Raw genomic sequence first — 17,850 nt, 5'->3', positions numbered from 1 at the left:
CTGCCAAACCCCGCGTCCTCCCTCGCCTGCTATACGATGGTGTAGTGGGACGTAAAGGTATGTACCGTCGACCAGGTCGCTGCTCTGCAGATGTCCTGCAGGGGCACTCTTCCCAGGAAGGCCGCCGATGAGGCCTGGGCCCTGGTCGAGTGCGCCGTTACAGCCCCTGGAAGTGGTACCTTTGCCTGCTCATAGCAGGTCTTGATGCAGGTGGTGATCCAGGTGGAGATGCACTGGGTGGAGACAGGTGAGCCTTTCATCCGGTCCACCACCGCCACAAATAGCTGTGTCGATTTCTGGAAGGGCTTGGTCCTCTCTAGGTAGAAGGCCAAGGCTCGTCTGACATCCAAAGAGTGCCATCTCCGTTCCTCCTCCGAACCATGTGGTTTGGGAAAAAACACAGGGAGGAAAATATCCTGATTATAATGAAACTGAGATACCACCTTCGGGAGGAAGGCTGGGTGGGGTCTCAGTCAGACCTTATCTTTGTAAAAAACTGTATAGGGGGGCTCTGAGGTTAAGGCCCTTATCTCAGAGACCCTTCTGGCCGATGTAATGGCCACCAGGAAGGACACCTTCCATGAGAGTACGAGCAACGGGCATGTCGCCAAGGGCTCAAAGGGAGGTCCTGTCAGCATGGCGAGGACCAGGTTCAAATCCCAGGGAGGCACCGGGTCACGGACCTGGGGATATAGCCTCTCCACCCCTTTAAGGAACCTAGATGACATGGGGTGTGAGAACAGGGATCTGCCCTCCATCGGCTGGTGGAAGGCCGAGATGGCCGCCAGGTGCACCCTGAGAGAGGCCAGGGCTAAACCCTGCAACTTCAGGTGAAGGAGGTACTCCAAAATCACCTGGATTGGCGAGGAGCATGGTAGAATGCCCCGGGACTGAGCCCAACATGTAAACCGCTTCCACTTGGCCCTGTATACCAATTGGGTGGAAGGTTTCCTGCTGTTAAGTAAGACCTGCTGCACTGACATGGAGCAGGCCCTCTCCCCCTCTGTTAGCCACAGAGTCTCCACGCTGTCAGGTGGAGGGAGTCCAGGTTCGGGTGGAGCAGGCGACCGTGGTCCTGGGAAAGCAGGTCGTGGCGCCTCAGAAGTGGCAGGGGCGTGGCTATGGACAGGTCCAGCAACATGCTGAACCAGTGCTGTCTGGGCCAGGCTGGGGCGATCAGTATGATGTCTGCCCTGTCTCTCTTGATTTTCAAGAGGACTCTGGATAGTAAGGGGACAGGGGGAAATGCATACGTGAGTTCCAGGCTGTTCCTGACATGGACCCAGGACCTGCCCCGAATTAACCAATCGTCCAGGTATGGGAATATCTGGACTCCCTTGCGGCGCAGATGCGCTGCCACCACTGCCATACATTTCGTAAAAACCCTGGGGGCAGACGAAAGACCAAAAGGCAGGGCTGTAAACTGGTAGTGTACACCAGCTACCATGAATCTTAGGAACCTTCTGTGTCCTGGGAGGATAGAAATGTGGAAATATGCGTCCTTGAGATCGAGGGCCGCATACCAGTTCCCTGGATCTAGGGTAGGGATAATCGAGGCCAGGGAGACCATCCGGAACTTTAGGCGTCTGATAAACCTGTTCAGACGACGGAGGTCTAGAATGGGCCTCAGGCCCCCCTTGGCCTTGGGGACCAAGAAGTACCGGGAGTAAAACCCCTGTCCCCTTTCCCTTAGAGGGACTTCCTCCACCGCCCCCAGCTGGAGGAGGGAGCAGACTTCCTGAGTGAGGAGTTGCTCGTGCAATGGGTCCCTGGGGAGGGGCCGGACAGGAGGGGAATCGGGGGGGGGGGGGGGGAAGGAGGAGGCTGTGAGCTGAAGTGCATAGCCTCTGCGGACTATACCAAGGACCCATTGGTCCAAAGTGACACTGCCAGTGGGAGTAGTACGGTCGCAACCTGTGGGCAAAGGGTCGGTCGAGAGGCAGGGGGTAAGTAAGAATACCACCCCCTTGCGCAACGTCAAAAGGACTTTTTATTATTCTGGCCCTTATTCGAGCCACGGGTCCCCGCCAAAGACCCCGAACGATTACGGCGGTTAGGGCCTCTAAACCTCTCCCGACCCCTCCTGTGTTGAGCAGGTCTGGGAGGCTGCCTCGGTGGTAGTTGAGGCTGCCTCTGGCCCCGAGGGCGAGATTGACGCCTTGCAGCCTGAGGGGTGTAAATCCCCAGGGAGCGTAGCGTGGCCCTCGAGTCTGAAGGCGTGCAGCTTGTCGTCAGTCCTGTCCGAGAAGAGTCCGGTTCCATCAAAGGGAAGATCCTGGATGGTACGCTGGGCTTCCTGGGACAGAACCGAAGACTGGAGCCACGAGGCCCTCCTCATAGTAATGGCCGATGCTATGGCCCGACTGTGGCGGACGCTGCTATCGCTAGAAGAGTTTAGGGCTGCTCTTGCCACTGCAACCCCTTCTTCTATCACCGCCATGAAATCCGTAGTCTTGTCCTGCGGCAGGACCTCAGCGAGCCTCTGCAGCGAGGACCATAGGTTGAGGTTGTACCTCCCTAGGAGCGCCTGATGATTGGCGATCCTCAGCTGCAGAGACGCCGTTGTATAGGCCTTGCGGCCGAAGAGGTCCAGTTTCTTGGCGTCTTTATTCTTTGGGGTGTTGGATTGACCCCCTCGTCTCTCTCTCTGGTTGACTGCATCGACAACCAGAGAGCACGGTGCCGGGTGAATGTACAAGTAATCCACCCCCTCCATAGGGATGGAGTACTTCTTTTCGGCTCCCTTGGCCATGGGAGGAACCGAGGCTGGAGTCTGCCAAAGGGACTTGGCCACCTTGAGCACCCTCTTGTGATAGGGAGGGCCACTCTAGATGGGTCTACCATCCCTGAGGCTCCAAATAGGGGGTCCTCCTCCTCAGAGAGCTCCTTCAGGTCTAATCCCAGGTTGCCAGCGACTCTTTTAAGCATGTCCTGGTGAGCTCAAAAGTCTGGCCAAGGACCCTTACGATCCCGGAAGGTGACATCATCGGGGGGTGAGGAGGAGGACTGAGGAAGGGGCCCTGCAGAGGGGCCTTCCTCCGGATCGGATCCCTCGTCCGAGGGATGATCCCTCCCCGCGTGGGACACTGGAGGAGGCGGTGGCGGTGCCGCCGATGACTTGAGCGAAGCCGTCGCCTGTCCCACCTGTGTACCCCAGGGGCCCCAGTAAGGCCACTGCCAAGGTCCCTGGGGCCAAGCCGGAGCCGGCATCGGTGCCGAATGAGTTGCCCGGTACCGCGATCTGGAGCCGGACCCACTAGAACGGCATTTGCTCCTGGGCTTGGGGGAACAGCTCCGTGAACTCGACGACGACGTGTGTCGATGCCGTCGTGAGTGGTGCCGGCAGGAAGAGGAGCTGCTTGAGCCCAAGCGTCTCCTCCCTCTTGACGATTTGCGACGGCGTTTGCCCCCTTTTGGTGATCGGGAGCGATGTCGTCGGTGCCGGCGAGAGGATCGGGACCGGGATCGGTGCCGACCCGAGGAACGGGACCGAGCGCGGGATGGGCTGCGCGTCCGTGCCGGGAGTGTCGCTGTCGGCTGCGGCGGTGAAGCAGCTGGCAGGGCCGAAGTCGACGATGGTGGTGGCGGTGCCGATGATGTTGGCAGTGTCACCGAAGACACTGGGATCCGCGCCGGACTGGGTGCCGGGGATCGAGACCGGTGCCGAAAGCTGCGGCGCCGAGCCAGGCTGTCAACGGAGGACGGAGTCGTTGTCCCCCGTGAGCTCCGCGACGTTGAGGAGCTCGACTCGGTGCCGGAGCTGGGAGGGGAACCCGCACTCTCAACCCTCCTTGGCCATCTGGAGGGAGACTGACTCCTGTCTCCACCACCCACCGGGTCCACCCATTGCGGGTTTACCCCGAGACGCAGGTCCCATCTTCGGCCGAGGGTGGGACGGAGGCGTGGGCAGGCCCATGAGGGCGCGTGCCACAGAGAACGCCTCCGGCGTCGACAGCCCTTGCAAGGGTTCTGCCCCACTCCGAGGAGTCGGGGAGAGCTCCTTGCGCAGAGATGCCGGTGCCAGAATACTCTCAACGGCACGTGGCTGGGGCATCTCCGGACTCCCCCGGTGCCGGGGTGGCGGTGCGGAGGAGTCCCGGTGTGCTGATTCCTTGCGGCACTTCGGTGCCAGCCCCTTAGATGACGAAGTCGGTGCCGGCGGAGCGCTCCGCACCGAGGAGACGCTCGGTGCCGCAGATGACCGCGCTGGTACGGGGTCCGGGCGTAGAGCGGACTCCATCAAAATCGCCTTCAGCCGTGCCTCTCTCTCCTTCTGGGTAAGGCTTGAAGGCCTTACAGATCTTACACTTGTCCCCGCGGTGCTGCTCCCCGAGGCATCGGAGGCAGCGTGAGTGAGGGTCACTCACAGGGACCGGCTTGGCACACTCGGTGCACGGTTTGAATCCGGTTGAGCCAGGCATGACCCAATGCGGAGAGAAAAAACCCCTGAGGGCTTTTCTGAGTATCAACTAACAGTTCTTGATTTGAAGAGCAAAGGTAGCTAAGGGTTTGCGACTTGCAAGCAAGAGGCAATGTTCCAGCAACCGTCAATGGGCGGAAAGAAGGAACTGGGGGCTGGTGGGGTTGGCAGTGCCCTATGTACCGCGACATGGGCGCGGGACTCCAGGGGGCGCCTGAGCCGACCCTACCGGGACTGCTAAGGGCAAAAAAAGTTCCGGGAAACTGTGCACGGAGCGCACACACCCCTAAATGGGAATGGATATGAGCAATCACTCGAAGATAGAACTACCACTTTTACCATTTATCTTAGTTTTATGCTGCTGTTCATAACACCATAGCATCTCAGCACCTTCCACATAAAATCAATATCAACAGTAAAGTTCCTAGTCCAACACTTCTCCCTTTATGAAGGTCAGAATTTTGCTTAGGGTAGGAGAAAATAAGAATGGTGTTCAAATTGCAAATGTCACAGTGGAAAGACTCAAAGGTCTGCAATGCCTCCAGAAGTGGTAGGGCTCTGAATTCATCTGATCTCCTCAAGGAGACTGTTCCATAGTCAGATCCCCTCAACAGAGAATGCTCTGTCCCCAGCTCTAATATGCTCTTTCCTGCGCTTAGTGATCTGCATGTCCCAGAGGAGCACAGCTTTCATGGAGGTTCATAGATCAAAATTCAGTCTGATGTAGCTGAAATTCAGTCTGATTGCTTTGAAAATTAGGACCAAAGTCTTAATTTTGGTATTGGAAGCAAACTAGGAGCCAGTGGACGAACCTCAACACAGGCCTGATGTGCTCACGGCAGCCTGAACCATGAAGAAATAATTAATTCCAAAATAATTCTCCCTTCTTGGTGTTCACATCTTTCAGATACTTTTGAACATTATTTCCTTTTGTCTCTTCCCTACCCTTCCTCATTGTTCAGCTAAGCACCACCGATTACAGTTGCCCAACACTTTCATAAAACCCTATTTTAAGTTGCTTAAAACTTTGTCAGACTATTTAGGCTAAAATTTTTCATGCCAGGTGTTCACTTCAGGCTGAAAGTTTTTACAGTTTCAATCAGAACGGTTCAGCCACTTCTGAGAACGCCGCTGCGGAAAATACATTGATTTATTAAACTTTTAGTAACCTTTTATTTGAGAAATTCTAAGGCCTCCATGGTTTAGAGTAGGGACTTGAAATTTGGCAGGGAGGGGCCTTTGTGTCAGAGATGTGCCTTTTGCTGTTCCTGCAATAGTCTGCCAAAATTTGGCAAGCCTTTGTAAAATTTCAATGTGCATGTGTTCAGAGATTTCATAGAGTTTAGCAGCTAAGTCTCTGAAGATTCCATCCTCACTGAGATGATACTGCCTTTTACAGTTCCCAGAGCAGACCAAACTGTACATACACCATCTCCACAGAATGACTGAACATACTCCAGACCAGACACGCAGGGCTAAAGTCAATCTTACCCAATAATTATAGCTTGGGGCCAGCCTAGCACCAGAACTGAGAGCAGGGAAGGAATCTCTCTCTCCTGTGTTCTCAATGGACACACATGCTAGTGTGGAGCCACCTGTTTCAAATGCAGGTAGAACAAGAATGGGGGGGAGGGAGTAATTGGAACAAGGAATCTGGGACTGGAAGCTGAGAGAGAAAAACTGACCATAGGGAACGGGGGGATCGAGAGGGGATGCAGTGTGTGTGTTGGCACTAGATGCGTAAGACGACTGGAAGCTGAAGGAGCAGAGAATGAAGTTGAGACTGGGAGTCTGGAGGCAAGGCTGGAACTAAGCATAAAGATCAGATAGGCAGTTGGGGAAGGGTCTGTTCAGACAAGAAGATAGAGGTGTGTCCTGGTTACCATTCTGACAGGAGGAGAACTGGGACAAGAAGCCAAGAAGGGATATCACAATATATACACACTCAAGGGGGCCAAATTAAGGTTGTACAGGCGTTTCCTAAATTCTTTATGATGCCAGATAGCTTTTTTAAACACATTAGAAGATCATTAAGACACCAAATTGAAAAACATACATGGCATCATACTGATACCCTATTGAAGAACTATGTGGGTTGGAACACTCAAGAGCCCCTGTGCAGACCACCATCACTTGAACTAGTCGAGTAACTGATACCAATAGGAAGCTGTCATCTATTCTGTGGACTAACACTGGAGGGGATGATGAGGCATTTTGTAAGTGGGTTTCACAGATACTGGCTGACAGCAGAGGGGTGACACTTAGGAACTTTGAGCTGTATTCCAAGTTCTAGAGAGTGTTCTCTAGTGGTCTGACCTTTCTATCTTATCCCCTCCCCGCATGTCCTCTGCCTCACTTCTGTCTCCTCATCCCACTCCCACTCTCCTGGTCTACCCATTCTGCACTTCAGACCTCTCATCCAAGTTGCAGTCTCCTTGCACAGTCAGTTCCAGTTCCCATTACAGGTGCTCACTGGATTGGTCACACCCCTCACCCGAAGCTCCTAGTCCAACCAACCTCAGTCATCTCCATCCCCCAAAAATCTCATAGTCCCTGTTTCTCTTTTCACCCCACCATGCCCCGGAGTTCCAGTCTCACCAGGGTCTATTACAATATACTCCTTTCTCTCAACCAATGCCCTGGTCTGGGTTTTGCCCCCTCTGCATTTGAGTTAGGTGGCTTCCTGCTAAATCTGCATGAGTGCTCTCAGTGACCTCAGTGCTGGCACAACAGAACTCTCAGTTCCAATAACCAGCACACATGGACCCAGAACAGCTTCAAACCTGTAGCCCTGGGCTGGAACATGCTCAGTCACTCTATGGAAGGGCACATTCACAGTCTAGTCAACATTAGGAACTGTGAGGGGATGGAACAAGTAGATTTTAGCTGCCATGAATTTTCTACTGAGCATGTGAGAACTGCAAGTTCTCAGGGGTTTTATAACTTGGCCAAATTTGGAGAGACTTTCACTGGAACAGTAAAAGGATGTCCCCAACACAAGGGCCACCCCTCTGCCAAATTTCAAATCCCTGCTCTGAAGTATGGGGGTGGCTCAGTCTTCTCAAAAAAAAAAAAAAAAAAAAGTCAGACTTTTAAAAATTGGAAATGAATGTATTTTTCCTTAGTCCCTTTCTGAGGGACAGTTGAACTGTTCTGGCTCAAGTTTTCCCAACATCTGTCTGAGGCAGACCTCTGGCATGGAATTTTTCAGCCTAAACAATCAAAGTTCAGCAACATTTTAAGCAACTGAAAACAGGGTCTTATGGGACGTGGAAGACACCCTTAGTAACAGGCAGTGCTACCAACCCTGCCTATAATTTAGTTTTTCCAATCTTGTTATAAGTCACTTTTACCCCATAATGATTTTCTTGCTCCTCATTGAACTCCCAATTTGTGTACACCTCTGTAAGTCCCCAGAATGAAGTGCTCCAGATGCAGTCTCACTGCCTGGAGGAGTACAAAACAGAATATTTTACTTATGTTTCAGGCTGCCTTTAGCTGTCAAACTAATCAGAAATAAAATTATATCCTCCTTTTAGAGGGAGGGATTCTAGGGTTTGTTTTTACAAATTAGACATTCCCCAATTAAGAGAGGAAATAAATTCCAAGTAACAGTCATGACCCATTTTTTCCTACCTAAAGTCAGGTGACTTAGCCCCTCCCCCTTGCTGCTGCAACACCTTGAAACCTGATCTGACTTTTCAGAAGGTAATGTTTGTCTGCCAATGCACAACGGTTTCTAATAAAGGAAGAGTTATCTTATGTCTTCTACTCTGCTTTCCATATTGCTTCAGATCCTCTACTCAACTCATTTCTTCCTCTTGCCATTCCCTTTTCAAAGGACTCTAACAATGCTTCCTCCAAGCACTATCAGAATTAAACAAGAGGGAGCCTTGGCTGACTAGAACTACTTTTAAAAGGTTAAGCTGTGTTTTAAAAAGTGTTAATTAAAATGTGTTAGACATTACAATTTTTTCAATCTTGGAAGGGCTATTAATTGCTATTCTTCTGTCTAGTGCTGTGAAATAACTGGATGATACAAGTATAGGTGTAAACACAGTTTATGGGATGAAAGGCTTCATTCATACAACCAGTCATTCAGAGCGCCTTCCCATGCCAAACACACACCCAAAGCAACAGGATTCAGAGATCTTCAGAATGGATATAGCACACTGCTAACAGTCTCTTCTCTATCCTGTCCAGAAAAAAGAGGCAACTCAAATGCGTCAGATCCTTCAATTCCTGTGAAAGAAGCCTTGGGACATTCTCCTTCCCACAGGCCAAGGGTTTGTCAATGAGACAGCTGTACTACTTTTAAATTAAATATGTATAAGCAGCATTTTAGTTTAACTAGTGCAAAACCTTGTGTAGATAACCTTATTCTGTTTAAGTATGGCTTAGTGTGGTTTAGTTTAAGTCAGTTCTATTCCTTACTAAAATAAGCCAAAATAAAGTACTCTTAACAGACTAAGTATATACACAAGGTTTTGTACAATTTTAACTAAACTGGTTTTTAAAAACTTTACCTTTAAACTGGTGAAACTGTGTGAATAAATCCTAAATCTTCTATGCACCACTTTGGATACATTTACAGTGGAATAAAAGTGTGGGCTCTTTTAAAAATACATTAGCAAACATTTTAACTTGCATTTTAAAAAATAGCCTATAAACAAGGCAACTTGTATTTTAGCACATTTTAGCTGCTCAAGGTATACCCTAGGCTAGCCTTAGGCATCTAACTTGTGTTGAAGTGTTTAAAATGCACCTTGCCCCACCATACACTAAAATTTTAATGTGTCAAAATGTGTTAGTCATCATTTAAAAAATGAACAACTTATCCCATCTAGACATACCCTCTGAGGAAGATAGTACGGGATTGTTCTCTTCTTCCCCAAGGCCAGGAGGGTCTGATTCCTTGGAGATGGCTCACAGGCATTCATTTCTTATTTACAGAATCTGGTGTTTCTGCTGCCTCAAGCCCCTTTCTCAGATTTTCTTTTCACTCCTAACCCATTAGTCTCCTGGCAGAAGTTAATAATGCTACAAATTCCTTGCTGAGACAATATGGAAAGCTGTCCCAGGGTTTGGATGGGGGCTAAAAAGGAAAGTGAGTCAAAATAGGTTTAGGCATGCCACTATGCAACTGAATTTTGAAACTGCATAATTCAGAAATATTGCCTGAAGCCTGAATGAACCACAGCCTCCCCCCAAACATGGAACATACTTTAGGTGGGAGCTTATGTTCTTAAAACTTTAGATTTTAAGCTTTAGGTGGGAGCTTAAGTGGGAGCTTATGTTCTTAAAACAAGGAAACAGCTTGAATAAGTCACTGTCCTACCCAATTTTAAAATATTTTAAACTGAAGTTTGCCTTTAGAAAAATTCAGTTTGACCAGAAACTTACTAGTTTGAGCAAGTATCATTAAGTAACACTAAGTACCACCATGGTTTGTTGAAACTGATGTTGTTTTCTTTGCACTATTTACATTGTATACTTTCTGCCTTTCTTAGCTTGCCTAATAAAGTAAGGCTTGCCAATTTCACTTTTTGGTTTTCATGCACTAGTACAATGCTGCAAATACTTTCTAGTGTTTGCAATCAAATAACATTTAAATCCAATCAGTATCTGTTTTCATTAAGTTCAACAAACATAGGGACCAAGTTCTATTAAGAATCTGATTTTATAGTTTTTCAGGCTCTAAAACCTATATTCGTTGTCCTGTCTCATGGTGATAAACATTAACTACAAATGGGAAAACATTTTGATTATATAAAGCTAGCACCAGGAAGTCTCCTATGAGAATACAGAGGATAAACTATTTTGCATAGAGGTCGAAGACTGATTCAATGACTATGGCTGTATTTGACAGCCAAAGCAGAGCACCAACATTTTACCTGTAAGTTTATTGAAATAATGAATTCAGGATTACACATCACTACTCTATGAGTGAAGTGGGAAATGGCAGGTTAGCAAACCAGTTTCCTTCTCTTGCTCCCCGTACCTTCATCCTTAAAATTACTTTCACCTCTTAGCCTGATTGATGATAAACGCCATTTACTTCACTTAATGGTTTCTTACATTATAAATGAAGTAGTACTAACCCAGAAAACCTCTTAAATGAGTAACTATGGAACTGTCACTATTCTCAGACACTCCACCACCAAAAAATACATTTAAAACCAGGTCAATGGTCACTATTTCATGTGACCAAAAAAATACAAATGACTGAACGTGTGAAGTTAAAGTTTCCAATTACATGAAAATACTATACAAACATAGTACCTGCTGCTTCTAGCAAGGCTTCTAATCTCGCTTGTGTTTCTGGATCCACAGTTCTTAAGTCAGCTCCTTCTGCAGCACTTGATAAGAATAACTCGGATGTTGTTTTAAGCACTGGGTTATCCAGGTCTTCTTGGTCCAAAATAAATGACTCAACCTGTTTTGAAGTTAGAGAAATAAAAATAATGAAACTCCAAACTACAAAAATTCTGTAACTTCACTATTTTCTTAAAAGGAATATTATAGCATTGTATTTTAAACAGTTTTACTAGAAAATGAAATGGTACTAGAACTACACCATCAAGCATAACATTATGGGATTTAAAGTGTTTTGAAAAAGTCTCTACAGGTTAAGGAATTAATAAAGGAACAGAAAAGTTGACCTCTAAATCACCTGAACACATCTGACCCAGATCAACAGTGGTATTTATAAACTGAGTTTGTCGTCTCAATTGAAATCCTGAAAAAGAGATATGTCCTCATCGCAATCCACACTTAGGCCATTCCTATACTAAGGGCTGGTTCACACTTACCGCATGATTCGGTGGCTACTACTCTGTGTAGTTTGCGTAACTCCCGTCGACTGCTTCTGCATGCTGTTCACATTGTGCTGAGCGGCTCAGCGCTACGCTAGCTGATGAGATGGACTTATTGAGTCGACTTCCTCATTGATTGAGCGGGTCTCGCTGACCGCTCAATCAATCAGGAAAGATCGATCTGGCAGCGGCGAATTTGCCGCCACCAGTGTAAACATAGCCTAAGAGTTTTGCAGGTATAGCTATACCAGTATAGCTATAAGGATTTTGCCAGGATTTTTGTGGATGTAGTTATAACTATGCCCTGAAATCACCAACTATACTGGTATAAAAGGCACCCTCCCCCTAAGGCTCATACCTGCATAGCTCTGTTTCTCGAGGTGATAGATATATCATACCCTTAACGGATACAGCTATACTGATATAACTTAAATGTAGATTAGGCCTAATATACGTGTTGCGAGCTACCTTGGAGAGGGCAAAGGACTAGAAAAGATGAAGACCCACCACTCTATAGGTGATCTCTAGATAAAATCTGAAGGTTCTCCATTAAGGTCAAAAAGAGCTTTACAATAAAATATGGCCTTTACAGAACAACTTAATTATTTGTTCAGTACCTTACTGGTATTTTCCTACTAAGTGATGCTGAATACATGCTCACCTTAAAAGCCATTGCTATCTCTGCCCTCATTTACCCCATTCTCTTTCCTCTTCCTTCTAACTCTCCCAATTTCCACTCCTTCATTCCACCCTCTTAAAATAACCAGCAGTTATATAGCTAGTGCTTACATTTAAAGTGTAATCACAGGGATTTTGTGTTAACATCCCAATGAGATTAATGAGGATGGGACGTTCATTATTCAAAACCATTGTTCAGACTGTCTGCAGACTTAGTAACTACCATACAAATGGAGTGTAAATGTAGGTCACAAGGGCTGGAATTTAAAAAAAAAAAAAAAAAAAAAAAAAAAAAAAAAAAAAAAAAAAACAGGCCACAATTAGATTGGATGGATCAGATGTTTGACACCACTGGTCTTAAGATCATCTTCTGTTAAGCAGGTTTTCCAGAAAGCAACTTTCTTGCTGTATGTTAGTGCAGCACTTAAGTGGTGTGATGTGCAACTCTTACCGTGTCTGCGGCAGCCAGCTAGTGTCTATTTAAATGGAGACTGGGCAGTTTGTCACCACAAGCATTTTAAGAAGCAACACTTCTGGTTTAGCAAAAATACAGACCATACACAAATTATGACTAATACAGTTACACTACTAATATCAAGGAAATGTGTTAATGTGACCAAGAGTTGAGAGGTTAAGGAGAAACAGCTTCGCAATTAGAACCAGTGATGCATATTGGGGACACAGCTATTAGAGTGAACAAATGGATTCTCTGGCCATACAAATGTAGGAAAAAAAAACTAAGCCAGTAGGTTTATATTAACTCAAATTAGCAATATCTATTAATTTAATCAAAGGTTAAACTGAAGTCTAATATTAAGCATGTGCTTTTGTAAATTTTTAAATAAAAAGTAAATTTGTGCAAGCAAGGTTCAACCCTCAAGCTCCAGAAAAGTTACTAATATGGCATTTGCAGAATTTGGGCTCTCTGATTTAACCCAATCAGAAGTGTAGTGAAATGATAGGGCAAGCAGTCGTGCTATTTTTGGACTACTTTGTGAGCTGCTTTGGGCAGCTAATAGGCATCTTATTTGGTAGCTGATTAGACATGCATGTGAAAGTGTTGATTTAAGACATAGCTGCCCAATAAAATTGCAACACCAACTGTAAATGTTCAGCAATCTCAGTAGAAATTCCCAAGCACCAAGAATTCAGAGGATGTGGCAAGCTATGCTACTGGACAATAAGCAACTGAACACTAGTGTCCCTGCTCATGTCCTCAACACTGGCACACTTAGAACAATGCAGCTATCACACTTTCATCCACAGGAATCTCACAGATCTTTACTGAAGTACTGCCAACAGCCACTAATAGGTTTACAGATCCAGTTACATACTAGCTGATCTCTTATAGCAGTGACATTCACAAATATGAATATCTATATAGTTGTATCAAATATGTCAATAGCAAAACTGAGTTTATTTCAGGTCAGGGGTGTGTGGTACTAAACCAACATCACTGGCTTTAAATTCCTCCAGGACAGCTTTGCAAAAGGAACGCTAGTTGCTCTTTAAAAAAAAAAAAAAAAAAAAAAAAGGGCAACAGAAACAAAAAGACTAAAACCGGGTCCACACTAAAAATTTGTGTGGAATTATTTCTCACCCCTACATCCACACCCCATTTCCATACCAGCAAAAGCCTGGTATAGATGCAGTTATACTGGCAAAAGAGTGCTTTTGCCTACATAGCCTATTTTGCTCAGGGAATCAGTCTAAGCTATACTATCAAATGCACTCAACTATACTGGCAAACATTTGTTGGATTAGACTAAAATATAAACAAGGAAGAGAAAAAACTGAGCTCTGAAACAGCACTTTGTTTTGCAAACTAAGACGATGTCTTTATTAAAAGAAATCAGAAGTGACAAAAACAACAAGAGAAAAAATGCATGCCCTATTATTGGAAAGAGGAAGGTGTAATATTACCATTTCTTTAGGTGAGAGTCTTTCGATGCACCCTAGAAAACTGAACTTTTAGGGGCAGAAGCTATTTTAATATTATGTGTTTGTACAGCACCAAGCACAATGGGGTCCCTGGTCGATGACTGAGGATCCTAATCACCACCACAAGACTGAATATTTTTAGAACCTGGCCACCCTATAAGACTGAAGTATACACGAGGACATCATATGATTTAAATTATTCAGATTTCATAAAGAATCAAATAAGGTGTGCAAAGCCTGTGTTAAGACTGCTGTATATCAACTAATTTTTATTCTGTTCAGAAGTCTTAGCTGTGATAGTTTAAGTTACCAAAATTTATTTTTTAACTAGTTTAAATCTGTTTTTAAAAATAGTGTTGCCAATATCAGTTAAGAGTTACCATCACTAGCAATTCTGCTCTAGAAATAGGATTGGTTAATGAAACTGGGTAGTTATGGAGTGGCTCCTGTGACTGTGGAAGCAAACCGGACAAGGGATTAATGAGTTATGGCACCCTAAATAAAGAAGCTCTCAGTTCTGAAGTCAATTTTGTCAGTTTATAGCAAAAGACAAATAAGACAAAAATTCATTTACTGTATTAATCTAGTTAAGATCTAGTGCACAGAACCAAAATTTGATGAAAAGCCAAAACAAATTTAAAATTATGTTTAAGTAGTAATGTCAGAATGGCAAATGAGCGCTAACAAATTAGGACTTCAAGTTATTGAGGACCTAATTTTCTTTTTATAACAAAAGCCTCTAGCCCTGAGACAGACCTCAAAATGGAGATTATACAGTAAGTAGTGGAAGAATTAGTACAGAGGTTCTGAACCCACGGCCCAATCAGCACACAGCTGTGGCCCATGTGACATCCTCACGCCATATAGGTAGTATATATATTATGTGGATGCGGCACGTAACAAAGAGCTGCATATGCGGCCCACAATAGTAAATAGGTTGAGACTGCTGTATTAGCACACAAGCTAGACTGACATCTAGCATCAGAAACTTGGTGAGATACGTCATGACTGGAATATTGGTACAGAAGGGTAGCTTGTTCAGGAAGGACAGGCAGGAAAACAGTGAGGTCCATAAGAATATATACACTTGTTCTGAGTGAGAAGGAACTGAGAGGCAGACTAGTTGAAAGTCTCTGGGTAAAGATAAAGGGAGAAAAGTAGGGGTGACATCATGGTAGGAGTCTACTATAAACCACCAAATCAGGAAAAGGAAGTGGACAAGGCATTTCTAGAACGAATGGCAGAAATATCCAACACAAGTCCTGGTAGTAACAGGGGACTTTAACCAGACAGCTGTTGGAAAAGTAATATGGTAAAATACAAGACTTCCAGTAAGTTCTTAAAATGTACCAGGGACAACTTTTTGTTTCAGAAAGTAAGGAAGGACAGCCATTTTACATTTGATTTTGACCAACAGGGAGGAACTGGCAATGAATCTGCAGAGGAAAGGCACACTGTGAAAGTTAACATGAAATGATAGATTTTATGATTCTAAGGAAAGGAAGGAGTGAAAGCAAGAGAATAAGGACAATGGACTTAAAAAACACAGGCTTTAAAAAACTCAAAGAACTGGTAGGTAAGTCCCAAAAGAATAAAATCTAAGGGATAAAAGTAGTCCAGGGAAGCTGATAGTGTCTCACAGAGGCAATATTAAAGGCATAACTGCAAACTATTCCAATGCGAAGGAAAAACAGGAAGAATAGTAGAATGCCAGTATGGCTCCATCAGGAGCCCTTCCTTAACCTGAAAAATTGAAAACGAATTCTATAAGAAGTGGAAATAGACTCATTGCTAAGGAGTATAAAAGAATAGCACAAGCATGTACAGACACAAATCAGACAGGGTAAAGCACAAAATGAGTTACACCTAGCAAGGGACACAAAAGGCAGTCAGAGGTTCTTTAAATACATTAGCAGCAAGAGAAAGGTGAAGAAAAGTGTAGGTTCTCTTCTTAGTGGGGAAAGAGCTAATAACTGATGACATCAAGAATGCTGAGGTGTTTAATCTCTATTTTGCTTCAGTCTTTACTAAAGAGGTTAATTGGGACCAGATACTTAACACAAGTAATATTAAGAGGGAAGGAACACAAGGTAAAATAGGGAACACGGGTTAAAGAATAATTTAGATAAGGTTGTAATCAAGTTGACAGGGCCTGGTGAAACTTATCCAAGGGCACTTAATGAACTACTGAAACAATCTCAATCATTAGCAATTATCTTCAATAAATCATGGAGGCAGGTGAAGTCCCTGAGGACTGGTGAAGGGCAAACATAGCACCTATCTCTAAAAAGTATAATGAAGACGACCCAGGAAACAATAGGCTGGCCAGCAAAAACTCAATACCTGAAAAGATACTGGAACAAATTATTAAGCAATCAATTTGTAAGTACCTAGAGGATAACAGGGTTATAAGGAATAGCTAGCAAGGATTTGTCAAGAACAAATCATGCCAAACCAAACTAATTTCCTTCTTTGACAGGGTTACTAGCCTAGTGGATGGGGGGAAGCAGCAGTCATAAGCAGAAGTTGATTTTGAGTACCACATGACATTCTCAAACAGATTAGGGAAATGTGGTCTAGATGACATTACTATCTGATGGGCATACAACTGGCTGAAAGATATACTCAAAGAGTAGTTATCAATTGTTTGCTGTCAAACTGGGAGGATGTATCTAGCAGGGTCCTGCAGGGCTCAGTCCTGGGTCCAGTTCTATCCAATATTCATTAATGACTTGCATAATAGAGTGGAGCGTATGCTTATAAAATCTGTGGATGACACCAAACCGGGAGAGGTTACAAGCACTTTGGAGGACAGGCTTTGAATTCATAATGATCCTGACAAGTTGGAGAATTGGTGTGAAATCAACAAGATGAAATTCAATTAAAAAAATGCAGAAAACTTCACTTACAATGGAAAAATCAAATGCACAACCACAAAATGAGAAATAACTGGATAGACGGTGTTACTGCTGATCAGAGAATATGAGTCAATGTGATGCAGTTGTAAAAAAAATACTGGATATCTTTCTCGGGTGTACTAAAAAGGGTGTTGTATTAGACGTGGCAGGTAATTGTCCTGCTCTGCTCTGATGAGGCCTCAGCTGGAATTCTGTGTCCAGCTCTGGATTCCACATTTTAGGAAAGATGTGCACAAACTGGAGAGTTTCCAAAGGAGAGCAACAATGAGAAAAGGTTTAGAAAACCTGACCTCTGAGGACAGGTTAAAAAAACTGGGCATGTTTACTCTTGAGAAAAGATGACTGAGGGGGAACCCGATAACAGTCTTCAAATATGTTGAAGGCTGTTATAAAGAGGACAGTCACCAACTGGAAGTAGGACAAGTAGTAATCAGATTAATCTACAGCAAGGAAGATTTAGGGTAGATGTTAGAAAAAACCTCCTAACTATAAGGGTGGTTAAGTTCTAGAATAGGCTTCCAGGGGAAGCTGTAGAATCCTTATCATTGGAGGGACAAATATGCATCAGGAATGGTCTGCATTTACTTTGTCCTGCTTCACAACAGGGGACTGGACTTGATGACTTTTCAAGGCCCCTTGCAGCCCATCATTTTTATGATTCTATTCAAAATCAATCACTAGGACAGTTTGTCAATGGCAAAAAAAAAATTCTTCCACCAAAACTAAGTCAAATAAATTGTAATTTTAAAAAGATGGTAATCTCAGAATAATTTTCTAACAGTTTTAGCCAGATCTCAATTTAAATCAGGTTTACTGTTTATCTAATGTGGAGATGGAATTACACTTCCCTGCTCTGCTCCGCCCCACCTCTCTTATTAACCCAACATACCCTTCTTCTGAGGACTTCTTAAGATGCTCTCTTTCTACAGATCTTATAACCACAACAGGTGCATACAAGCACGGAAACACAGACCTTTGGGGCACCTACAGTGCCAGTAGAGTACAACATGGCACAAGGAAGCAATGAGATTCTCCAAACCACTATAGATCTCAAGAGGCTCATTAGTGCTGCTGCCTC

At 44.8% G+C, this 17,850-nt stretch overlaps 1 protein-coding gene across 21 annotated transcripts in view; it reads right to left on the bottom strand.

Annotated features, from left to right (window-relative positions):
- ANKHD1 (ankyrin repeat and KH domain containing 1) overlaps window positions 1-17,850 on the bottom strand; it is a 209,125-nt gene that overhangs the window by 178,191 nt on the left and 13,084 nt on the right. For all 21 annotated transcript variants that reach the window (XM_067566869.1, XM_067566873.1, XM_067566852.1 and 18 more), the window contains exon 2: window positions 10,703-10,856. In XM_067566869.1, the coding sequence (XP_067422970.1) occupies window positions 10,703-10,856 (154 nt within the window). The remainder of the gene's footprint in view (window positions 1-10,702; window positions 10,857-17,850) is intronic.

Source organism: Emydura macquarii, unplaced genomic scaffold (assembly GCF_026122565.2).
Source record: "Emydura macquarii macquarii isolate MOO-44397 ecotype Brisbane River unplaced genomic scaffold, CSIRO-AGI_Emac_v2 contig_2768, whole genome shotgun sequence".
NCBI lineage: Eukaryota > Metazoa > Chordata > Testudines > Chelidae > Emydura > Emydura macquarii.
This window is presented reverse-complemented; position numbering and strand designations above follow the sequence as displayed.